This window comes from Macrotis lagotis, chromosome 3 (assembly GCF_037893015.1).
Source record: "Macrotis lagotis isolate mMagLag1 chromosome 3, bilby.v1.9.chrom.fasta, whole genome shotgun sequence".
NCBI lineage: Eukaryota > Metazoa > Chordata > Mammalia > Peramelemorphia > Peramelidae > Macrotis > Macrotis lagotis.
The window spans coordinates 298880105-298907063 of record NC_133660.1 but is presented as its reverse complement, the minus strand read 5'-3'; the positions used below and the strand labels follow the sequence as shown (position 1 = coordinate 298907063).

At 31.5% G+C, this 26959-nt stretch overlaps 1 protein-coding gene and 1 pseudogene across 1 annotated transcript; one reads left to right on the top strand and one right to left on the bottom strand.

Annotated features, from left to right (window-relative positions):
• The first annotated feature begins 10681 nt into the window (after positions 1-10681).
• On the top strand, positions 10682-11608 carry LOC141516907 (olfactory receptor 10AG1-like). Its single transcript, XM_074227863.1, has one exon. It carries the CDS (start codon positions 10685-10687, stop codon positions 11606-11608), a length of 924 nt encoding a protein of 307 aa, XP_074083964.1. The 5' UTR covers positions 10682-10684.
• A 12194-nt stretch (positions 11609-23802) lies between these two features.
• On the bottom strand, positions 23803-24704 carry LOC141519612 (olfactory receptor 10AG1-like; annotated as a pseudogene).
• Positions 24705-26959: the final 2255 nt, after the last annotated feature.

Genomic DNA, 26959 nt, shown 5'->3' with positions numbered 1-26959 from the left:
AGACAAAAAAAAATCCACCTCTTCAGAATCTGATGAACAATTTATAAAACTTATCTCATATGTATATCTTTCCCTTAATGCTTATTCTTCATACTGAGAATAACTAATCTGTAAACCTTCATAAAAATATATATGCATGATGCTAACCTGACTCTTTGCCACTGAGGGGGAGGGGGGGGGAGGAAAGGAGGGGTTGAAGGAAATTTTGCAACTAAAAAATATATTTGTGCATATGAATGAAAATTAATTAATTAATTTGAAAAAATGCCAGACCACATAATTAGTGGTGTGGAAGAGATCTTCTAATATTGTTAATTTGATCTAAATTGAAGGTTCATTAAGCTAACCTACAGAATTAGTTTTATATGGAGTTAAGTTCTTTATGTGGGAAACAATTCAACAATTGGACAATGTACAATGGTCTCAGTGGAATAGCAATAGTATATTATACAAGAAGAAGATTAAGTAATTGTTTTAATGAATTCAGGAAGAGAACATGAAATATATGAAAGTGAGAAAGTCATGTTTTATAATGAAAAGATCATAAACTTTTTTTTTCTTTCCAAGGCCAGAAGATTTTCTCTGAAAGAAGTCAGCTCTTTCCTCTACCAAATGAAGAAGCAACCTTTCTCTATCTCCATACAAGGGACTCACATCATTATGCAGTTAGTCCTTCAAGCTTAGAAGACAATTGTGCTCTTCTCACTCTGAGCTCAAAGGTTTCCATCTTTTTTTAAATTAATATATAGTCTGTAATAATTTGCCTCAATTTTTGATATCTTCTTTTACTAGACACTTGAGTTTCATTTTTTTGCAAATCTCACAATAATATACTTATTAATGTTCATGATGTCTCTACCATTGGAATGTGAACTTCTTGCGGAAAGGAATTGTTTCCTTTCTTTTTTTGTATTTGAATATTTAAGGCATAATACCTTAAGACACAGGAACATTTTATGTTTTGTTAATATGAATTCTTATAATTTGTCAATATTCATCTGCTTCACTTATATTATCAGATTTGTTGGCACAGAGTTGGGCAAAATAGCTCCAAATTATTATTTTAATTTCTTGCTCATTGGTGGTAAGTTCACCTTTTTCATGCTTGATACTGGTGATTTTGTTTCTTGTTTCTTTTGTTAAATCAGATTAACTAAAGGTTTTTTTATTATGTTGTCATTTTCCATAAAACCAACTTTTTAGTTTCATTATTAGTTCAATAGTTTTCTTACTTTCAGTTTTCTTAATTTCTGATTTGATTTTTCAGAATTTCTAATTCACCACTTGGTGATTTTGAATTTATTCTTTTTTCTAGTTTTTTCTGGCTTCAAGCCCTATTCTTTCATCTCCCTTTTATATAATTTATTCCTTTAAGCATTTAGAGATATAAAATTTCCTCCAGGAACTACTTTGACTGCATCCCACAAGTTTTGTTATACTATCTCATCGTTGTCATTGTCTTGGATGAAATTTTTAATTATTTCAATGATCATCAATAAGCTCATTAGTGATATATTTCCAGAGACAAATGGATTTATCAGTGAATTCTACCAAACAATTAAGGAAAAATTAGTATCCATTCTAGATGAACTATTTAAAAAATAGGTGAAGAAAAAAATTCTACCTGATCCTGAGATGGTACTAATACCTAAATATTGGAAGTGCCAAAACTGACATACAAAATTACAGACAGTCTTTCTAAAGGCTATTGATGCAAAGAACATAGAGATAACAGCAAGTTATTACTATGACAATAAATCATGATCAGATATGATTTATATCAGATATACAGGAATGGTTCTATATTGTAAAAACAATCAACATAATTGACCATACTAGCAACAAAATTAGCAGAATTCATATGATTATCTCAATAGATGCTGAAAAATCTTTGAGAAAATATAGTACTTGTTCTATTAAAAACACTAGAGAGCATAGGGATACTAAAGTTTTCCTTAAAATGCTAAACCACATATATCTAAAATCATCAGCAAGCATTTTATGTATTTGGGGATAAACTAGCAGCAATTCCAATAAGATCAGGATTGAAATAAGGTTGCTCATTATCACTTTTATTATTCTACATCATATTAGAAGTATTAGATTTAAGAATAAAAAAAGAAAAAATGAAGGAAATACAGTGAGGAAACAAAATTTTCACTCTTTACAGATGATATTATTGTATACTTAGAAAACAAACTAAAAACTACTTGAAACAATTATCTACACCACTTTCTATAAATATGACCATTAAGGTCCAAGAACAAGAGATAGATAGAGAAATTCCATTTAAAGTAACTGCAAACAACATAAAATACTTGGAAACCTGCCTCCCAAGGTGAACCCAGACACCATATGTACACAATTACAAAATACTTTTCACTCAAGTAATGTCAGGTCAAAACAATTAGGAAAATGTCAATTGCTCATGGTTAGATTGAGCTAATATAAATGTAAATGACAATTCTACTCAAATTAAATGATTTATTCAGTGTCATAACAAACATACTACCAAAAAACTTTTTAACACATCTAGAAAAAATAAGGAACAAAATTCATCCAGAGCAACAAATGCTCAAGAATTTCAAGGGAACTGATGAAAATAAAAAGCCTAGTGCTTACAGACCTAGAATTATCTTACAAAGTGACAGTCATCAAAACCATCTCTTATTAGCTAAGAAAAAGAGAAGTGGATCAATGGATTAGGTTAGGTACAAAGGATATAATAGTATATGACTATGGTAAGCTATCCTTTGATGAGCCCCCAAAACACTAGCTTCTGGGCAAAGAACTCACCATTTGACAAAAACTGCTGAGAAAACTGGAAAATAATATGTCAGAAACAGCATAGACCACATCTCATTCCTTATAACAAAATAAGATCAAAATAGGTTAAGAATTAAGACATAAGTTTATGGTTTATAATAAAAAAGAGATCAAGAACATTATACATTGCAACATGTTTATATGCTTGATTTTATACATATTAAATTTTGGAAAAAGTTTTTGTGTAAATAAAATCTATGTAGCCAAGATTAGAAGAAAGCAGAAAGCTGGGGGAAAAAATTAACAGCTAGTATTTCTGACAAAGGACTCATTTCTAAAAACATGTAAAGAACTGAGGCAAACTTATAAGATTACAGGTCATCTTCATTTGATAAATGGTCAAAGGATATGAATATGCAGTTTTCTGATAAAGAAATTAAAGTTGTTTATGGTTTAAGTTTATGTTTATGTTTATGGGGGGATACTTCAAATCTTTAAAATTTAAATTTAAACAATGCTATCAGATTGGCTAAGATGGCAAAACAGGAAAATGTTCTATATTGAAGAGGATTTGGGAAAATTTGAACACTAACATACTGTTGGTGGAGTTATCAGCTGATCCAAACCTTTTGCAGAGCAATTTGTAACTACACTCAAAGGGCAATAAATTTGTGCATATCTATTACCAGTAATACCATTACTAGGTCTATGTCCCAAAGAGATCATAAAAATCAGAAAAAGTCCCACATGTAGAAAAATATTTATTATATTTAATTTTGTACTGCCAAAGTTTAGGAAATGAGGGAATGTCCATCATTTGGGGTATTGGTAAACTTGTTATACTATGTTAACTTTATGGAGCACTATTGTTTTTGTAAGAAATCATGAGTGACTATTTAGAAAAGCATGGAAAGACTTGGATTATTGATGTTAAGTGAAATAAGCAGAACCAAGAGAACATTGGACAAATTAGAGATAACATTGTGAGCTAATCACTATGATGGATGCAGTTCCTCTCAGCAGTTCAGTGATCAAGTATAGTACTCTTCCTCATCCAGAGAAAACCTGTTATGTCTGAATGCAGAGCAATACATACTTTGTTCATTTTTTTTAAGTTTCTTTTAGGGTTTTACTTTATTTCTCATGTTTTCCCCTTAGTTTTAATTCCTCTTTCACAACCTGATTATATATATAGATATAATAAAAGCAAATGTGCATGTATTTATTTTTATCTGATTGTCCACTTTCATGGGGATTGGGAAGAGAAGGGAATGTGATAGAAAAACTGCGAAACTGATAAACTTGTCAATGGATAAATGTTGAAAATTATTTTTGATTGTAATTGAAAAAATGATTTAATAAAAAGACTTAAAAGATATTAATTTATTAATTGGTTGATTTGCCCTTTCCAGATGTCTCCAAAGTATCAATGGACACCTGTTCTATTTGCAACTTTTGCTGCCAAAGTATTAGGCCTTTGATGCCTTCTGCAATATCTTTTAATTACAAAAATATATTATTTTGCAATAATTTTCTGCTGAAGATACTTTATGTATTTTTATTTTCAGGAGTTTTTAAAATGTTGATGGGAAAATTCTTTTTCATATTGTTGTATGTATCATATTATATGATTATTTTCCTATTGTCCATATTTATTTAACTTTTGAGGAACTTTGAAGGAATTTTGTTTATTTTAGTAATTCTAGTCCTATTTACTAGTATGCTATGTCTTAAGATAGTCGAATAATATGTCATTTTGACCCAAATTTATGACTTTCAAACTTTTCAAGCCATCTCTCTCTCTCTAATTATCTAATCTATCTCTTTATTGACTTCAGTAAGAATCATGGAGATATAGCATAGTGTTGACAAAATTGTAGACTTAAGAGCTAAGAAAGGAAAAAAAAAACTTTGGGGGCTTTTTATACACTTGGACAGTAAGGCGATCAAATCATTCAAAATTGAAATAAATTAATTCAGGTTTTTCACTGGAAGGTCAAATATTAAAAATGAAGCTAAAATACTTTGACCATGTAATGAGAGGCGACTCACTGAAAATATCCCTATTGTTAGGGAAGATTGAAAGAGCATCAGTAGAGGATAAGATAGATAGAAAGGTCATGGAAACAAAAAAAACCCCATGAACTTAGAAAGAGTTCAGAGACAGTAGTTGATAGAATGGAATTCCAAACTTTATTCCATGGGGTCAAGAAAAAGTTCGACATTTCTGAATGACTGAACAACAAAAAAATGCTTATTTTTTCCATTTCTTCTTACTGCTATAGCTAGCATGTCTAGTTCAAGAAGCAATAATAGTGGTAATGAGGGCATCCTTGATTCAGTTTTGATCTTACTGAAAGAATTCTACTTTACATCCATGACAAGAAATGCTTATTATTTCTTTTAAAAAGAGTCTAATTATTTTAAGAATGAGTTCATTCATTTCTTTGCTTAATATACTTTTTATAGTAATAAGTATTGCATTTTTATCAAAAGCTTTTTTCTTTAATCTACTGATACTCAAATAGTTTTGTTGGTATTGTAAATATGTTCAATTATTGGGGCAGTTAGGTGGCACAGTAGATAGAATACAGGAATGCCTGAATTCAAATCCAGTCTCAGATAATTATTATCTAGCTGTGTGTCCTTGTGCACATCCCTTAACCCCATCGCCTTGCAAAAACAAAAACAAAACAAATGTTCAATTATTCTTCCCTTTTTCCTTATGTTGAATAAGTTCTGCATTCCTGGTTTAAATTCCACCATCTTGCTGTATTATCTTTGTCATAATATCCTTTTTAGTGTTATATAATTAAGAACTAATCATTTCAGAATAATTTAGTTTCCTTCCTTTTTATAATTGTATGTCCCTACTCTTTATACTTTTCTTTAACTACTCTCATTTATTTTCTTAGTTTTTCTTCACTGAACCTAGCTGATTTTTAGATTTTTACTTTTTCTATTTTAGGAATTCTTTTTAGGATACTTTCTAATGCACAGTTCTCTTGGGGGTCTCAGCTTATAACTAATTTCATGTTATTCTCTTCTTCTGAATTTATGTATTTATCTTTCTTTGTACTATAATTGAATTTTATGATCAAGTTCATTATATTTTGCTGATTTTTCTCATTTCTAGAATTTGAGATTTGTATTAATATTGGGCTCTGCATTACCTGCTGTGCATGTGAATGAGGTAGGGGACCATTGTCACTAGCTTTAAACTTTCTTTCCTTTGCTATTTTTGCAGATGGTTCTGGATGTCTCTAAGTTTTTGAGTGCTTTTAAGGAGGTATGCAGTGAAGAGAGGTGTGATTTTAGCTCTTTGATCTGTTCTCTCTTCTTTATACAAGAAAGATCACTGATCTCTTGTAGCCTCATGTGCTTTTGCTCTTTAGGACTCCTTCTTCTTCCCATCTCTCTGCCCTGGAATTGTGACCAAGAAGTAAAGGTGAGAAATGGAGTTGCCTAACAGTGCCAGGTCTAATGACCAATATTAGTAAATTGGTTTCATAATCTTTCTGACCAATTATCCAATCCCCTTATTGTGTCTGGGCTAAGTGCTCCTGAAGCTATTCATTCAACAGATCATCCCAAAGCTTGAAGGTAGTGTTGCTGCCAACATATTCTGAATTGACCTGCACCTCAAGTCATACTATAGATCCCCGCACTTTGTCTTGCTCTGGGAAAAAAGTCCATTATGAATTTTGTTGACTAAGCTGGTCCATCATTGGATTAGAAGCATTAATTTCAAATTAGTGGAGGGGATGTTGCAAGAACTTGACTATTGTTCGTCCACTTTGCCATTTGATTCTGAATCCTCTGCATAATTTCTTAAATAATCTTTTAAATGTCATCTTTTTATAGATGAAGAAAATAGGGATATAAGATTTCTGCTTGATCAAGTTCGTGTGGATTGAAATGAAATAAAGATGTTATTATTTATATTCACCAAATTGATCTTTTACTATAAGTCTATGTTCTCTTTTGGGTAGAACAAAATTTAGAGAAAGGGAGAAAAGGATCTATACTCTGTATTTCAGGTTCTGATGGGTTTATTAAGGTTTCCTTGAATTTAGTCCTTGATCATTGAGGTCATCAAAAATAAAACCAATTTGAGAAGAACTCAGGGTTAAGCCAAGCTGGAAACAAAAGCTCCTGATTCAAATCCCAGGACTCTATCACAGGACCTCATAAAGAATTATTAAAGTATTGGACTAAAGTCAGTATGATTTTTTTCCTCTGGGATTAAAATTAAAATTGTGACCTGGGAGAATAGTTATCCCCAAAGATCAAAGAAGATAAAGACTAATTTTCCTTTTACAGTACTCCAACCATTCTGACTCTGATGCAATTAACATTTTGTAAGGAGGTTGCTATTCAGTTTGCAGAATTTGGAAGCCTGAGGTGGGTATTTTAAAGCTCATTTAAGCAGTAATATCATGTAGAGGGAAGAGTAATGTTGAATCTGTAATCAAGACTGTCTCTAAATTGTCATACAAACACTTATTGTGTGACCATGGACTTGTCACTTAAGGTTCTTTTCCTAGATTTGAGATGTCATAGAATCATCCAAAATATGTGTCTCCCATGTTTGTCTTGAGCTTTAAATAAGATGCTGTATTTTGAGGGATTATTTTAAATATATACATATCATTTAACAGTATATTTTTATTTTCAATGTTTTCAAAAATGAAACATGTGAATTATGATTTCCTTCCATCTTAGCCTGAAAAAATGAAGGTTTTTAGCACCCTAATTACTCATCTCAATCAAGATAACTAATTTTTATAGAGTAGATGTCTAATCTGCCTAACATTTTCATATCTTAAGATATTTCTTAGGGACCAAGTTTCAGTAAAGAGCATGGGGGACCTTCACAATAATGACAAGCATCTCTGACCTCTCAAAATCCAGGGTATATTTTGATAGATATTAGATTGTTTCAAATCATTTAGGATCAGGGTCAAGAAATTATTTGTAAAATTAGGATGGAGTTATTTTTCATTTACTAAATTGATATTTCCTCCAAATAAATGTTATGAAAGTCTTTAAACATTCATCAATATACATATGTATATTTTTATATTACAAAATTTCCTTCTATTGTCCCTTCATACCCCACCCCAGTGGAGAACAGTAAGGTTAATATTGTACATACACGGTTGTATTAAACATGTTTAATGATTAACCATTTTTAGTATGAGGAATTAGGATTAAGGGAAATGAGTACATAAGGGAAATTATTGAAAAAGTGATTGCAGTGTTCATCAGATTCTGAAGGGTTTTGGTGTTTTGTTTTGTTTTGTTTTTCTTTGTATGGGGTTAGCCTTGTTCATAGTTGATCTAATAGTATTGTTTTAGCTATCTCGCCTGCTGAGAGGAGCTGTATCCATCAAAGTTGTTCAACTCATAATGTTGTTGTTAATGTGAACAATGTTCTCTTGATTGCTAATTTTCATTTTGTTTGCAGGCTCACGGCATCTCATAGCATAGAGAAAATATTTCTAATAAATTAAAGACAAACATTATTTCAATCATGTTTAATTTGATGAAGCTGAAAGAAAATTTCAAAAAAAGATTCCATGGAAAGGACATTGGATTTATCTTAAATTTATTGGATATTTACTCATATACCTTTCCTTTTCAATCTTAGATTATTTTCCTGGGCTAGATGGAGATTCACTTTCTTTTAATATTAATTTCATTAATTTCTACTAATACATTCCAATGTCTGAGTGCTAATGATTTTCAATAATTGATCTTGTTACTTGTCTTGGATAAATTCAAGGGAATAGTCTCTCTTTTTTTAGGTTTTTGCAAAGCAATGGGGTTAAGTGGCTTGCCCAAGGCCACACAGCTAGGTAATTATTAAGTGTCTGAGACTGGATTTGAACCCATGTACTCCTGACTTCAGGGCCGGTGCTTTATCCACTGTGTCACCTAGCCACCGCCCAGTAACAGTCTCTTAACCTAAAACAAGGAGCTATATTTGTAATCCTGAATTGACGGACATATTAAGCTCAATATCGTATCTTTGAAACAACTAATTCTCTGAAAAAATACCATACTGGATCTATCCTTGATATTATTCAAGGAAAACAATGATATATGACCTTAAGAATTTTTGTAAAGATTTTTGTTTGGAAATGGCATATTGAAAAAAATGGCAGGTGCATATTAAATTAAAAAAATAACAGTCTACAAGATAACAGATAATTTCAAATTGTCATATGGGTATTTTATTAAAATAGAGAATAGGGAGAGATTGCTGTGGAATGGAGAGATGTAAAGACATTAACGGAAACTGAAGGTTCTATGAAGTAGAGTTAAGGAGTGAGATAATTCTTTGAATTCTGGTTAATATTGAGCCATGAGAGGAGATAGACTATTAGGGTGGATGGACTGAAAGAAAATCAACTTATTCGACCACATTTTGAATGAAATTGTGTAATGAGAGTTAAAAATAGTTTTAGATCAAACAAAATAGGACTTTAAAGGTGAAATAAGTTTATATTTAATTCAAAAGATAATTGGAGACACTTCAGTTTACTGTAAGGTGAAAAATGTTTAATGTGAGGTGAAAAGTCAACAAAAGTCAACTCAATTCAGATTGATTAATTAAAAAGGCATTATTTCTTTTTTCTAGGGGAGAACCATGTGTCTTTTGACATTTGACAATGCATATGTTATCTCTTTTCAAATGCACATACTATTTCAAATTGGTTTTATATGCATAACATCTAATATAATGTCTGACATACCATAGATATTTAAGAAATGACTATTAATTCACTGATTGTGGCAATGTCAGTTCAGTAGATGTCTCTTTGAATTGTCCAAGGAACTGATTTTTAACAGAGTGAGAAATGTCAAATATGAAGATGCTAAAAAAACATTGAATGGTAAGTGACACATTAAATAACACTAAGAATCCACAAAGTACCTGATAGAATGGGACATTTATGCCGATGTCATATGATGAAATTTCATAACAAATAATGTATAAAAATATTTGTTTTAGAACAATGGCTACTTATTTGAAGGATAAGAAAAATCCTGGCAAAAAAAGCAATTGTTTGAAATAAGATTTAAAAATTATTGAACTGGAAATCCAAAGGATGACAAATAAAAAACTTATGAGATCTTGTCCCATATAAAGAAAAAAATTATTTTATAAGAATAATTATATGATTAATTCTCTTCACTAAGGTAAGAATGCATCTAGCCATTTGTTTTCTGTTTTTAAAGTTATTCAAGCCAAGCTTTATGTTGTTATGTTAAATGTTTATCATGCAGGAGACAATGCTCAGTACATAAATCACATTAGGTGCAATATCAGTTGTCTTGTAGGTGGAGAACATTGTCAAATTTTAATGGTGATTAGGTCCAAAAGAAAAACTGGGAACAAAGAGTAAAAAGTTTAAAAAGTACACTTTAGAATTAATGCCAAGATGAGGAAGAGAGAGAAACACAGAGAGAGACAGAGACAAAGCGATAGAGAGAAACAGAGACAGAGGGAGAGATTGATTTCTTAATAATGAGATATGGAAAAATTCAATTATCATTAGAATTATCAAGGATGTAAGCACTTCTCTCAATGATAGTTCACAAATATAAGAAGCTGGAGAATTGCTTTGTCACATGAGTTGTAATGGGGACTATTTTCCTAGTATATGATGGATTAAATGACTGCTAACATCCCTTTTGACTCTGAAATTTGGTGGTTTTGCAATTCTATGGCTAATACAATTAAAATGAACTTGAAATCATAGAATACTGAAAGTCAATGAGAACATATTACTTATCTCTAGACCAAATAAGAACATTCATTTATAGAAAAAGATAGTTGACACAGAATGATGCATTGATTTGCTTACTATGATTTCATTAATTTTCAAACTGGAATACAGAGAAAAAAATGGCAGAATCAAATATCAGCATGGTGATGGAATTCATTCTCCTGGGATTTTCTGACCTTCCAAGCCTCCAAGGGTTTCTCTTTGGCATCTTTTCAATCATCTACACAAGTATACTGGTAGGAAATGGCCTCATCATTATTATTACCAAAGTTACTGCTGCTCTCCAAACCCCCATGTACTTTTTTCTTGGAAATTTTTCTTTTTTAGAAATCTGCTACACATCAGTGACTATGCCAAGAATGTTGTCAGACCTTTGGACACAGAAGAAAAATATTTCTTTAGTAGCTTGTGCTGTGCAACTTGGTTTCCTCCTTACTCTAGGAGCCACCGAGTGCTTGTTCCTGACTGTGATGGCCTATGATCGTTATGTGGCTATCTGTAAGCCGCTCTACTATCCTCTCATCATGAACCCCAAAAAGTGTAATCAGCTGGTGACTGGAGCCTGGGTCATTGGAATTCCAATTCAGATAGCACAAACATGGCAGATATTCTCTCTGTCTTTCTGTGGGTCTAATAAACTCAATCATGTTTTCTGTGACATTCCCCCAATATTGAAACTGGCGTGTGGAGATACTTCTATGAGTGAGCTATCTGTTTTTTGCGGTGCTATTATCTTTGTTACCTTTCCTGCACTGTTGATATTCTGGTCTTACAACAATATCATCAAGACCATCCTGAAGCTACCGGCTGCCATGGGGAGACGCAAAGCCTTCTCTACTTGTTCCTCTCACCTGATAGTTGTGGGCCTTTTCTATGGGTCTGCTATTATTGTGTATTTGAGACCTAAGTCTAGCCACTCACCAGGAGCAGACAAAGTACTTTCCCTGTTTTATACTATTGTGACCCCACTCTTTAATCCTCTGATATACAGTCTGAGGAACAGGGATGTCATTGCAGCAATAAAACAACTAGTACCAAAATGACTTGGCTAAGTTAAATCCATGGGTTCTATCTTCTTGTGTTTTAGTCTTATAGTGCTTGGAAATTTCTATCTCCATGACCTTCAATGCATCAGCTACATTTTTGCAGAAAATTCTTTTTATTTATAATATAATCTCTTCTCCTTCTTTCCTTTTAGACTCCCTAGTTTATGCCTATGTTTCTAAATGAAGTCCTCCTTTATTCCCTCAAATGTTAGTGCTATTCATTACTATCAAATTTGCACATTTCATATATATATATATATATTTTTTTTTCTCTCCTAGTCTATGTGGAACTGCAGCCATTTCATAATTGTTTTTGTATCTGTCCAAGAACTAATGAAGTTATTCAATAATTATTGACTGATTCAGTGATTATAATTTTTTCATACCTGTCTTAAATCATCCCAAGTCAATTCTTCTCAATTATAGGGCTATAATTTTGTTATCATTTATTATATATTTTAAGGACACATTTAGAAAAGATAGTGAATAAGTACAGAAATTGAAGAAGAAATTTTACAACTATGGAAAAACAGATGGACTAGTTGGATGGTGGAATGTAAAGCATGAATAAATAAACTAATTTTTTTCTGAAAAGATTTTTAGTTCAATAATTTTTAATTGAGCATGAGATATCCTTTTGTCTTTCTCTTAACTAAAAAAACATACATACTCACAGACACATCAATGTGTATAATTAATGTATTTTTATAGACACATGTTTGAGTAAGCAATACAATTATATTTATGTTTTTATCTATATATGTCAATAGAAAAGTCTATTAAAATTAGACATAATTGATATAACTATATTAATGATATATTTAAGAATATCTTCTATTTCTATTATAACTATATTTATATATATATTTGTATATCTGCATACATCCTTATTTATATATGTTTACAGACAGAAAGAAAGGAAGAAACTTGAATCTAAATTCATGTATAGATTTTGATGCTACTTTGATATAGAATCTGATGATTTATGGGTTGATCCAAGAAGAAAGGTCTTTTGAAATCTTTTATTTGTTGATGTTTCAAACAATATTATAAGAAAATCATTTGAAGTTTGACCTTTTAAAAATATTTAAGCATATATTCTCCAAAATGGATTTTTGTGCATAATACAAAGCAGAGAAAAATATTAAATAAATGCTGTTGATTTAATATGAATGTGAAGTATTTATTATTACAAGTTAATGTATCTACAAAATAATAGTACAAGTTTGCAATCATTAATAGCACTGAGAAAATCTGTACATTTCTTATTCTTACTAGCATTGAATTTCATTTTTCACCTTTTTACCAGCTTATTGAGTATCAGAAGACATTTAAACTGTGAATTTTTATTATTCCAAATTTATTTTAATGTTTTTATTATAAATTCTCATTCTCCAAAGTCATAACATATCTTAAAGCAATTATCATTTTACATTTCTTCAATTTAATACTGATCTTCAAGGTTAAATTTGATTTCTTGGCTACTTACAGTTTTTTAGGGGAATCCACTACTTTTGAATTTTTTCTATTCTTTCTTTATTCTAGACAGTTAGAAGTAATAAAAGTTGTGCACCTTTAAGTAACAATCTATTTAATTCAGTTTATGTCAAATAAAATCTTGAAAATTCTTACTTAGTGAAAATGTCCACATAATATTTAATTAACAGATTGTGATCAGTCTAATCAATATTGTCATTATTCATTTGTAAATTGATAATGTATTGGATATGAACTTTAAATGTATCCTTATTAAACAATTTGTAGGTGAACAAAAATCATTCTCTTACATGATTACATATATTTTACTTATTCTTTGAAAATCTATGGGGAAAAGGATTCCACTGTTGATCCAAGATAACCACTTTTCTCATCTTTTCATCTAGTCATTCATTTGGGTTCTTGGTTCATTTCTCTGGTTTTATTAAAGAGAATTGAGCTCTTACAGTAGTAGTGCATTAACATTTGTGTCATTTCAGTTGTATTTCATAGATGAAGAACAGAGGCAAATAGGATTAAGTGACTTTCTTATGGTAACGTAGGTATATCTGAGTCCAGATTTGAACTCAAAAAGATAAGTTTTCTTGACTTGTTCCATCACTCTATTTGCTGTACCACCTAAACTTTCACAGAGTAGGCATTTAATAAATATTTGTTGATTTATTGATTTTATGTGAATAATCAGGCACCCTGTTATTATTACAAGGAAGGAAAAGAGCTTTCCTCAATTTTGTGATTCATCTCATCTCAAAAAAGCCATTATCAAAAGATTCAATGAGCATAAACAACCTTTTCTTCTTTCATCTGTGGTACACTGTGTCAATACCTTTGACTACTAACCGATTATAGAGGTAAGATAGATGGAGATAGCATTGAGTTCTCAATTTTGTAATTAGTCCTGCTTAACTACCAGATGCTGGTATACATCTTCCCATACTTAAATATCTATGAGGTTTCCCACATTCATAGCTTTTTAAAATCTTCTCCTCAGACTTTTCCTATTTGATTAATAGGATACTTAGTCAAAAATAATAATGATGATAATAATGATAATAATAAAAGCAGCAATAGCATAGCACTTTAAGATTTTCAAAGCACATAATTGTAAAATTTTAATTTACTTATATATTTATTATAATTTTAAAACTCTAATTTTCAGAGGCTGAAACTGATGCAAAAACAGGATTGAATGACTCACTTAACTAGGGTCATTCAACTAATAGTCTCTGTTAGGATTTACATCAATCTGATCTTGACCCTAACTTTGGTGCTCTCTATCCTTTACTCCATTCATGTTCATAAGGAGAAGGAAACATGAATTTCAATTCCAAATCTCACACAATAGATGGTTGACTATAAATAAGTTATCTTACTCATTAGATACTTAAATTTCGCTCCAGGTTAAAAAAAGGACAAAAAATTTGATACCTCCTTAGGAGGACTCATAAACTTCAGGTGAAATAATGTATTAAAGAGCACCACAAACCTTAAATCATGCTATAAATTCCACTTATTATATATCCATATTATTTTTAATACATTCACCAAAGAAAGAAACAGATGAATATAATTTTCACTATTCCAAGAAATGTAAGTATTGCTGGTAATATCTTGCATTCAGAGTCTCTGATATGAGGATTAATTGGAATTAGGTGATAGCTAAGCTACCATGATGATTTTATATTCTTAATTAGAGATTAATATTCAGTATAGAAAATGGTGATACTCTCAAAAAATCATGATAAGAAATGCCAAAGCAAAAAACAAACAAATGAATCAATAACAGCAAAAAAGTCTGATCTCAGAAGGCAGCAATAGCTTCTGGATTTTAAATTTTTAAGATTGATCCACATTTTGAAACTAATTTATATCAGAAAGAGTGATATAATTAGCTGGGACTTCAATCAAGTCATTGAATCTTTAGGTGACCTTATTTGAAATATGCAAAATGAAAATAATAACATTATTCATATCTATAACAAGAGTGCTTATGAAAAAAATTTATAAGCATAGACTATCTTTGAAATATATAGACTATTTACCATAAAACCAATACAAAATAATTTGATACATTCTGCAATCATTGGGAAGTCCTTCTTGCCTATGAAATACTCTTGTTCACACTATAGATTCATTTGAATAGAATGGTGAGAATCACTTCTTCATTCTCTCTACTGCTGATACCTGAACCAGATTCAAAGAACTTTGGATTCTTCTTCCACTTCTGGATTTCTCTGGGATTTCTATATGTGGTAAATATCAGGGAAATTTTCAAAAAGGTTTGTCTCAGATCAAATTTGAACCACATTCTCCTCCTTGTTAATAAAAATTAGCAAAAACTTCTTTCTTGCTTAATCAATTTTCTCAGCAGTTCATTTTTATGAACCTGGGATACTGGAAAGTTAACTGAAAATGATTCATACTAAAATTTAGACAAATAATTACTTGACAGATTTCTTTTCAGAATATATTTTTAAGGAAACTTTTTTTAATTACAGAGAAAAATCTAATCTGAATGTTCAAATGATAGAATATAAAGGATGGAAGGAAAGAAGGAAGGAAAGCAAAAATGATAGATGGCTATATATGTAAATATGCAGGATAGATTCATTATGTAGATGGATTATATAAATTGATACAAAACAGAATTACAATTAATGATTGCCTGCTATTTCCATGATAGTTTAATGAACCCCAAGTTTTTAAAAACAGACTTACTGTGAGATTCTTATAACCTATTCAAAAAGTAAAACAAACAAAAAAATAGAAATGAGGTTTAAGGACTGATAAAAGGTAAATTAATATGTTTGTCTGTGTGTATGAGAGTGAGAGACACACAGATAGAGAGACAGAGAGACAGATAAAGAAATCCAGAGAGAAAAAAACAAATGAGACTGCTAATGTGTTATAAAAATCAAGGAAAGGGGAGTCCTTTAGTTTAGGGTAGTCAGCAAACATTACAAAAAAAAGTGACAAAGTATATTGAATGAAGGTTAAGGATTCTGGTGGAAAGGGAATACTGGTTAAAACATTGAGGCAGAGAAAAGAGTACAAAGAAATTGAGAGGGGAAGAATTTGACATTGCTTATTATATAAAACCAGCATTAATTGGAAAATTAATCATAATGGTGCATTTGCACATATGTACATTTACACTCAATTATATGCCTTTGTATATGGTTTATATGTATGTATATAATTATAGTGATGAATATACAAATGTTTCTGTATTCATATAAGTATGTATATATTTACACACATATATATATGTAGTGCTCAAGTCCTTTCAGTTCCACAAAATAAATATTTATTGAAAAGCTTTCTATAATTTAGTAATTATTATTATTTTATGATTGTGCCAATATCTTAAAAATATATATCTCCTAGACATCATTATGTCAATTTTCTGGTTTTATCTTTTATTTGTAAGGTGTTGCTATCTCTTCATGTCTATAGGAGACAAATCTTAATGGCAGAAGCATATTAAAGTAAATAGAAGACTTGGCAAAGACAGAGGGAGAGCAATATAATTTTAAAATTTAAGTAAGATCTAGGAGGGGACTTCTTCAATGATAAAAAGTAATATCCAGGGATGAGTAACTATAAATAGAATCAAAGATGAATATAAAATAAAATGATCTTGGTTTGAATTGAGGGAAAATAGAATTGAGATAAGATTGCTGCAAGAATTACAAACACACGTGTCTAATAAAATTGTTGCTGTTGCAATGATTTGCTGTTGTAGTTGTTGGTTCTACCACAAAAGTATCAAGGAGAAAAAATAAGGTTGAATTTAGGAAATAAAGATATTAGAGATTTACATTATCCAAAATGAACCCAGAAAGCCTAGGCTTCCTCACTGAATCAATCAATAAATTATCCTAACACTCTAACCCCATCTTGAATTTATAATGAACATGCACAAAGGAAAAATAAAACTATGTTAACAAGTATAAGCTGCAAACGTACTTATTATGTATTGCTTTTGATCTCTATCCTCAGAAATAAGACTGAACTCAAATATTTTCCCTCTAAAAATTACTTTAACCACACCCTATATTTTGTTGTAAAGATTCATCATTCTTTTCTGAACGTTATTATTTATAATCTTTAGACATTGCAGTCTATAAAAAGTGGCATATTATTACTTGTTTAACTATTGATAGAGAGTGGGTCTTGTACATAGACCAGAGTTCAAGGACTTTGCTAAAACATACTCAGTATGCATCTGAGAGAGTCACTTAAACATTCAGTTACTTAGCACCTCTCTAAAACTAAAAGTCTTAAAGAATATAATGGACTTCATTGTTCACTGGGAACTCCCTAAACAGATCAAATGAATGACAGAGTATATTAAATATTCTGATATTTCTGAATTTGTGTTAGTTTTTTAAGCTTTAGCATATAATATATTTTTAAAATGTACTGTATGCTATTTATCATAAGAACATTTAAAATAACTTGTCAGTAATCAGCAATGGTTTATCATAAGTTATCTTTTTAAATGTTTTCTTCCATTTAAACACATACTCTATTTTTCTTAGTAGGTAACAGAAAAGGTGAGGTCATATCGAATATAGATATTTGTATATATATATATGTATACATACTATCTTACAATTATTATATTCACAATTATATATAGATATAGTTAAAATTACACACACATGTGCATATGTGTGTTTGTATGTTTATTGCGGGTAGTAGATAGTGTTTGGCTGGAAGTTTGGAAGAACTGAATTCAAATCTAGTACCAGGCACTTAGTCATTATGTGACCTAGTCAAGTCTCAATCCTTAGTTTTTTTATCTGTAAAATGAACTTCAGAAGATTTTGGTAAAGTACTAGAAAACTCCTCCAAAAGGTCATAATTGAGTCAAGCATGACTGAAAAATGACTAATCAATTACATCTATCTATCTATCATCCATCTGTCCATCCATCCATCCATCCATCCAACCACCCATCCATCCATCCATCCATCCATCCATCTATCCATCCATCCATACATCCTTTCATCCATCCATCCATCCATCCATGGAACATTCATCCATCCATGCAACATTCATCCATCCATTCCTCTATCTATCTAGTTAGCTATCTTTCCCTACAGACATTTAATTTTCCTTAGTGTTTTCCCCTTTAGTTACTATAAATTTTAAAGGAATAAAATATATTGATAATGATATATTATCTTTTAAGATAATATCAATTTTTGCTTTTGTTTTGTCTGAGATTGTGTTTGTCACTTAAAAATATATTGAATTCTTCTGAAGTTCAATACCTTCTACCACTACCATCATTATAACTCTATTTGATTCTTTTTATTTTAAGTATTTCAATATAGCAAATCATTCTGCTTTTAATATAATACAAATATATTTGAATCTTAAATAGATTCAGAGAATTGCAATATCCCTCTGGCAAGTTCCCCTCCATGCCCACCTCTCCTTTGGCATATATTTATTACATTCAGGGTGCCCATTTTTGGATCAAACCCGAGCCAGACATTTGCCATTCCTCTTTCTACTATGTTCGTGACCCAAAGGACTTTTTCCATCATGGTACCACAGAGTCAATCAAATCCAGATATAGTAGGAAACTATCATTAAATATCAAACCATTTAATTTTAAGGGGTGTGGGAATCACACATTGTTATTTTTATCTAAATTGAAGGCTCAATAAGTTAATCCACAGAAATTTTTTTATATGAATTTGAGTCCTTTGTGTGGGATTGAACTCAGCAATTGAATTTTCTACAATATCAGGTAAGAGATTTAAAGAATTCAAGCACAGGTCACTAAATATATGAAAGTGAGATTCATGTTTTATAGTGAGAAACATCATAAATATTGTCATTTTGTTTCCATGGCCAGATTTTCTCTGAAAGAAGTCATATCTTTATAAGTTACTCACATAATTATATTGCTAGTTCAGCAACCCTATACTTTAAATGTGTTTGCTCCTCACTTCCATCTCTCATAGGTTTCCTCTCTTTCTTAAAATGAATATGCATCATTTAATAATTCCCCTAATTGCAAATGACCTCTTTTATTTTTTTTTTATTTTTTTAGGTTTTTTTTTTTGCAAGGCAAATGGGGTTAAGTGGCTTGCCCAAGGCCACACAGCTAGGTCATTATTAAGTGTCTGAGACCGGATTTGAACCCAGGTACTCCTGAGTCCAAGGCCGGTGCTTTATCCACTACGCCACCTAGCCGCCCCATGACCTCTTTTACTAGACACTTGGGTTTCAGTTTGTGTTTATATCACATTAATATACTTATTAATGTTCATGATATCTCTACCAAAAGAATGTAAGCTCCTTGAGGGTAGGAATTGTTTCTTTCTTTTTTTTTATTTTTGTACTTGAATCCTCAATGCCTAACACATTAAGATTAATGAATATTTTACTTTTCTGTTAATCTGTGTAGCATATATTTTTTGTAAATTCTCACCAATTTCCCTTATATCATCAGATTTTTAGCATTGCATTGAGCAAAATGACTCCAGATAATGATTTTAATTGATTCCTCATTGGTGGTGAGTTCATTTATATTTCATTTTAATACTAGTAATTGTGTTTTCTTCTTTCATTCTTTGCTTAAAAAATTGTCTATTTTATTGGTTTTCCATAAAATTAGCTTTTAGTTTTATTTATTAGTTCAATTGCTATCTTACTTTCAGCTTTATTAATTCCTTCCTTTGTTTCTCAGAATTTCTGATTTGTATTTAATTAGGAAATTTTAATTTGCTTTTTTTCTAACTTTTTAAGTTACAGGTCTAATTCATTGATCTCCTTTTTTCCAATTTATTTATTATTTATTATTTTTTTAGTTTTTTCAAGGCAAATGGGGTTAAGTGGCTTGCTCAAGGCCACACAGCTAGGTAATTATTAAGTGTCTGAGGCCAGATTTGAACCCAGGTACTCCTGACTCCAGGACCAGTGCTCTATCCACTGTGCCACCTAGTCACTCCTCTAAATTATCTCTATAAGCATTTAGGGATATAAAATAACCCTTAATAACTGCTCTGGCTGCACCCTAGAAGTTTTGGTAAGATGATTCATCAATTTCACTGCTGATTATTTCTATGATTGGTTCTTGATCCACTCATTCTTTAAAATTGGATTATTTTGTTTTCAGCAGTTAGGTGGGTAACAGTGGATAGAACATTGATTGACCTTGGAGTCAGAAGGATAGGAGTTTGAAGCAAGCCTCAAATTCTTGACACTTACTAGCTGTGTGACCTTGGGCAAGTCACTGCATTCTGATTGCCTCAAACTCAGGGACATCTCAGTCATCCTGATTCATATCTGGCCATTGGACTCAAATAGTTCTGGAGGAGAAAGAGACTGGTGACCTAGCAAGTCCTTTTTCACTCAAATCCAGGTCTTGATTTTGTCATGACATCACCTCCCTGATGGCATGATCTTCTTTTAGAATGAAGGACAAACATTATCATCAATTTTTATTCTGTCTTTTCATGGTCCTTTATCGTTTGTAATTTTATTGCATCATGAACTGAAAATGATATATTTGATATCTTTGTGCATTATTTGACTGCATTTGCAGTTAATACATGGTAAGTTTTCTGTGTAGGTCTCATGTACCCTGGAGAAAGAGGTATATTCCTTTCTATTCCCATACAGTTTTCTGCAGATGTCTGCCATATCTAAGTTTTCTACAATTCTATTAATTTTCTTAACTTCCCTCTTGTTTATTTTGTAGTTAGATTTAATTAATCCTGAGAGAAGAAAATTGAGGCCTCACAATATGATGGTTTTCCCATCTATGTCTCCCTTTAACTCATTTAATTTTCTTCCTTTTATACTTTATTTTCATTTACGTGCACATGTATATTTCAAAGTTACAAAATTTCCCTCCACCCTCCAGTCTCACCCCCCTCCCTTCAGTGGGGAACATTCAGGTTAGAATTTTACATACATATTTTGTTAAACAGTTTTACAAATTAGTCACTTTTGGCATGAGGAATTAAGATTAGGGGGAGAGAAATACATAAGAGATCATTTTATCAAGTGTTCATCATATTTGCAAGGGTTGTTTGTTTCCCGTGTGTTTTATTTTGTTTTGCTTCCTCTGGTTGCGGAAAATATAGTATATAACTGGTCAGACATGGTTTTCCTAGTTCTTTGGACTGCTGAGAGTATCTACTTCCATCAAGCTTGTCCATCTCATAATGTTGTTGTTGATTTATCATTGTTTTCTTGGTTCTACTCCCTTCATTCAGCATCAGATACCATAAGTCATGCTTCTCTCGAGTCCGACCATTTATGCTTTCTTCTAGAACAATAGTATTCCATAAGTATTCATATACCATATCTTATTTAGTCATTCCCCAATTGATGGCTATCCCCTCAATTTTCTATTCTTTGCCACCACAAAAAGAGCTGCTATGAATATTTTGGAACATGGAGGACTCTTGCCATTTTTTATAATTACTTCGGGATTTAGACCTAAATTGGATTTGCTGCATCAAAGGGTATGAACAGTTTTATTGCTCTTTGGACATAGTTACATATTGCTCTCCAGAAAGGTTGAATCTGTTCACAACTCCACCAGCAATGCATCAATGTCCCATTCTTCCCACAACCTCTCCACCATCAATTATCTTCCTTTTTTCTCATCTTGGTTAATCTAATAGTGTGAGATGATATCTCATTGTTGTTTTAATTTGCATTTCTTTAATAAACAGTGATTTAGAGCTTTTTTTTATCTGATTTTACATACCGTTAATTTCTTCATTTGAAAACTGTCTGTTCATATCCTTTGACCATTTATCAATTGGGAAATGACTTGTGATCATATAAATTTGATGCAATTCTCTCTATATATTTTAGAAATGAGACCTTTATCAGAACTTCTGGTTGTAAAGATTGTTCATTTAGTTTTCTTCTAAGAATTTATATGCTATATTACTTGGGGAACATACATTATTAATATTTATTACATATGACACCTTTTAAGAAAATATAATCCCTTTCCTAATCCCTCATAATGAAATATATTTTTAATATTTCTTTGTCTGAAATCATGATTTCTATACCTTTTTTATTTTAGCTGAAGCAAAATATATCTTGCTCCTTGCTTTTATCTTTATTTTAGGTATATCTTTCTGCTTCTAATATATTTCTTATGAACTATATATATCAGGATTCTTGTCTTTAATCCACTCTGCTATCTGCTTCCTTTTTATGAGAGAGTTATTCACACTTCCAGTTGAGATTATTAGCCCTGTATTTCTGTCTATGCTCTCTTCTCCCCTTTGTACTTTTCTCCTTCCTTTGCTTACCAGTGAATGCTGAAAAGTACCTTTGCATGTAACTGGAAAAAAATAAAATAATAAAAAATAGCTTAGTAGATACTAATTGATTGATTGGTTGATTTTGCCCTTTCCAGATGTCTTTTAAGCAATGTATTATTGATCACTTGCTGAATGTGGAAAACCTATTGTTAAACTACTGGGTTTATTTGATGCCCTCTGCAAGATCTTTTAACTGCAAAAATAGATTCTTTAATTACTTTCACTAATTTTCTGCTGAAATTTTTATTTTTAAGCATTTATGCAAGTATTCTCATTTCTTGTTCTTTTTAAAATGTTGATGGGAAAAATTCATTTTATATCATTGTATGGATCATGTTATATGATTAATTTCCCATTTTCCATATTTGTTTCATTTTGAGGACCTTTACTGGGAGTTTATTTATTTATATATTTATTTAAATATATGTATATATTTCTTTATAGCCCTATTCACTAGTATCCCTCTGTCTCAAGAAAATAGAATAATATGTCATTATGGCTCAAATATAGTGATTTTCAATCTTGTGTAGCTATCTATCTCTCCCTAATTATCTCCTTATTGACTTAAATATGAAACATAAAATCACTTAGATAGAGAATATTGCTGGCAGACTTAATTAATGTTAAGGAAGGAACGAACTTCAGAGGGAGTGTAATTTATGTGCTAAAATGTAATGGTTTCAGAATTGAAATTCAGCTAATATGAAATTTAGAAAATTATTATAATCCAATCCCATTAAGCAATATGAACTTTATGCAGCAAACTGTGTTAGATCTTAGGGTTAAAAAATGCAAAAAAGGGAGGAGGTAGAATGCTGGAGTACGGAATATCCTAGGCTTAGAAATGTGAAATTAAAATATTGGCATTTTTTCTCTCCTGTTCCCTTGAACAAAATTGTTTTGGTGATATCAATTATCTAAAAATATTGCATAAGATTGGCATTTAATGATTAGATACTTAGCTTGTCCTTTCATTGTTTTTCTTTTTTTGTGGTTGTATTTTCAAGGTCAAGGAAAGTGGTTTGTCTTAAGAGCCGGCACCCAGCAAGTATCATGTCTCTGAGGAGGAATTCAGGTCTTCCTGTTTCTAAGCCAGTGCTCTATCCACTGCACAATTTAGCTACTCTCATTGTCTTTAATTTCAAGATAGAAAAAATTCAATAATAGAGCATTATAAAGTTAATGTCCTTTTTATGGTTTGATCTCACAAGTGACAGCAAGTATCAATGGGAATAGTTCTTTTTTTCTTCCAATACACTTGAGATTAATAACTGGAGAATTGAGAAGAGTGACGAGAAGTTAGTTTAATAATTACATAATAAGCATACAGTCAACATGTCTCTGAAAATTTTACCATTTAGTTCTTTATATTCCTTAAATTTGGAATATCTTTTTCATTGCAGCAATGACGTCCTTGTTCCTTAAGCTATATATTAAAGGATTAAACATAGGGGTAACAATTGTATAAAAGAGGGCAAGTATTTTGTCTTTTCCTTCTGTGTGAGTAGATTTTGGTCTTAAATTCATAATGATAGCAGACCCAAAGAATAAAGCCACAACTATAAGATGAGAGGAACAAGTTGAGAATGCTTTTGGATCTCCCAGTGGCAGATGGCAGCTTCAGAATGGTAGAAATGATTTTGAAATAGGATCCAAGTATCAATAGAAAAGGAACCATGGCAAAGAGTACGGCATCTGCATAGACAGAGAATTCATTCAGAGAGATGTCTCCACAGGCCACCTTAAATAAAGGATGGATATCACAGAAAACGTGATTGAGTTTGTTAGACCCACAGAAAGGTAGAGAGAAAATCTGGTAGGTTTGCCCAATCTGGACTGGGACCCCACCAACCCAAGAGGCAAGAACTAACTGGACACATACTTTGTGGTTCATGATTAGAGGATAATTCAGAGGCTTACAAATGGCCACATAACGGTCATAGGCCATTACACCCAGGAGTAGGCACTCAGTGCCTCCCAAAATGAGGAGGAAGCCAAGTTGTACAGCACAGGCCAACAAAGAAATATTTCTTTTCTGAGTCCAAAGGTTCATCAGCATTCTGGGGGAGAGTGACTGATGTGTAACAAATTTCCAAAAAGGAAAAATTCCCAAGAAAAAAATACATGGGAGTCTGGAGAGCTGGATCAACCTTGGTTATGACAAGGATGAGGCCATTCCCTATCAGAATACTTAAGTAGATGACTAAGAAAATCCCAAAAAGAATCCCTTGGAGACTGGGAAGATCAGAAAATCCAAGGAGAATGAATTCCACCATATCAGTTGAGATTTGAAAACGCCATTGTATTCTGTGTATTCATCTGTGGCAATAAAGAATTCATAAATGGCTAGCCATTTTCCCACTGAAGGCTTTAGTTTTCACTTCTGTAAAATGAATGATTTTGGTTAGATAAACAATAATGTCCATTTTAGTTCAGTATTCATTGTTTTAGTTTCCCTATAATTATGACAGACAATATCTTATTATCTAAAATTCCCTTCTATCTGAAAGGTTTGTCCTATATTTTAGACTCCCATCTAGAAACTATCACATTATGTATTATACATGGGAAGATTCTTTGCAAATAATGACATTATATACTTATTATTACAATATTATTTCTAGTTCAAAATTCCATTGGTACATAAATCTGGAAGAACTGGAATGAATGAACATTAAAAAACAACAGTTGGCATGAAGAAAAACCTTGTGAAATAATATTAAATCACAATACCAATAAGCAATCAGTAATATCTAAAAATTATTTTTTCGTAGAATATAAACTATTAAATGATTGACATATTTTTATTATTTTTGCAAAGCAATGGGGTTAAGTAATTTGCCCAAGGTCATCCAGGCAAGTAAGTACTAAGCATCTGAGGGCAGATCAGGGCCTTCTGATTCCATGTCTGGTGCTTTATTTACTGCACAACCTAGTTCACCTTGATTTCTATGTTTGATTATGAGCAAAGTTTGGAGGGGAAATGTGTTAAAAAATGTAATGGAATTTCATACTGTGATTGGCATAAAGTCACATGCTTCTCTAAATTTGCTCATGTTAGTATTTATACCTGGGATTTTCACCCCTTCTTGTTACTATATATTAGAATCTGTCTCTCATTTCCAGGCTAAATTGAATTGTATTTTTTTATGTCAAGACTTCCTTGGCCACTGTATCCCAAAATAATCTAGATCTTCCTTTCATTCTTAGGATTGTTGTCTATACCTTATGGAGTTCTAATCCAGCCTCAGACACTTGACACTAGTTGCTTCACCTTTGGTAAGTCACTTAAGCCCTTTATCGCCTCACATCCAGGTACCATCTCCAGTCATTCTGATTCATATCTGACCACTGGACCCAGATGAATCTGGAGGAGAGAATGAGGCTGGTGGCTTAGTGCAGCACCCCCTCACTGAAATCCAATTCATGTGTTTGTAATAGTGTCATCTCCCTAATGTCGAGGTCTTCTTTGAAGATATATAATAACACCATTATCATAATTGTCATTTGCAGGGTATTACAATAATTTTACTGCAATTTTGTTTCAATAGCTGAAAACCATAATACTTTTGGAAATGATATTTTATACTATCTCTCATTTAGTTAATCATTTTACTATATTTATTCATTTCTGATTTTCTGTCTCATTAAATTTGTACTCTTTCCTATAAATAAGAGTAGTTCATCATATAATTTTAGTTTATGAAATATACAGTTTCAGGGACAATAGAAGGGCATTGTAACCTAAAGTACCTTCTTGATGCTTCAAACTCCACTATTAAAAGTTTATTCATTTGGGTTAAGAAACTAATCACCTTCAAAACTCTGTAAAAGTTGTCACATTAAAGTCACTCTCAGAAAATAATACTTTAAGTCATTTTATTTATTGTGTCATTTTCACAAAACAGCTATTTGAGAGAAAGAAAGAAAAAATAAGCCAAAAGAGAAATTGCAGTTAATATGTGGTATAGGCTCCCTCCTTGAGATGGTGTATTACTTTGGCCAATTAAAAACTGGCCTGATTAAGGAAAGTCATAGAGTAACAGATTTGATGACCATAGAAAATTTGGAAATTACTGATATTGATATAGATTCATAAGGAGATAAGATCCAGAACGAAATAATGCACATGTCTGAAATATTAAAGCTCATCTCCAGGACCAAATTTCTCCCCTCTATAGAAGGGGTAGTTTCCACAGTGATCCTCGCTAATGACTCATTTCTACATGTATGTCTATATTCTAGCTCACCAGAACACCTCCTTAATTATTTTGCTTAAATAGAAAAGTCCAGTACTGTGCATTACCAATAGCATTGAAATCGAGTTGAATCTAATCAACATTCTGACACTAGCCTGTGAGATCTGGAGCAAGTCACTTAATTTCTTGGAGCTTTCCTTTTATTTGCTTATCTGGTCAACTATTTCCTGGCTCAATCTTAAGAGTCTCAAAGAAGAGCCTCATGTTTGGAATGGAAATTTGGCAGAACCTTTATCTTTACCTATTTTCCAAAGTAGCATTAGTTACTTAGC

Bases quoted from the DNA above. Each gene is read 5' to 3' on its own strand.
- LOC141516907 (XM_074227863.1), top strand. From the start codon at position 10,685: ATGGCAGAATCAAATATCAGCATGGTGATGGAATTCATTCTCCTGGGA.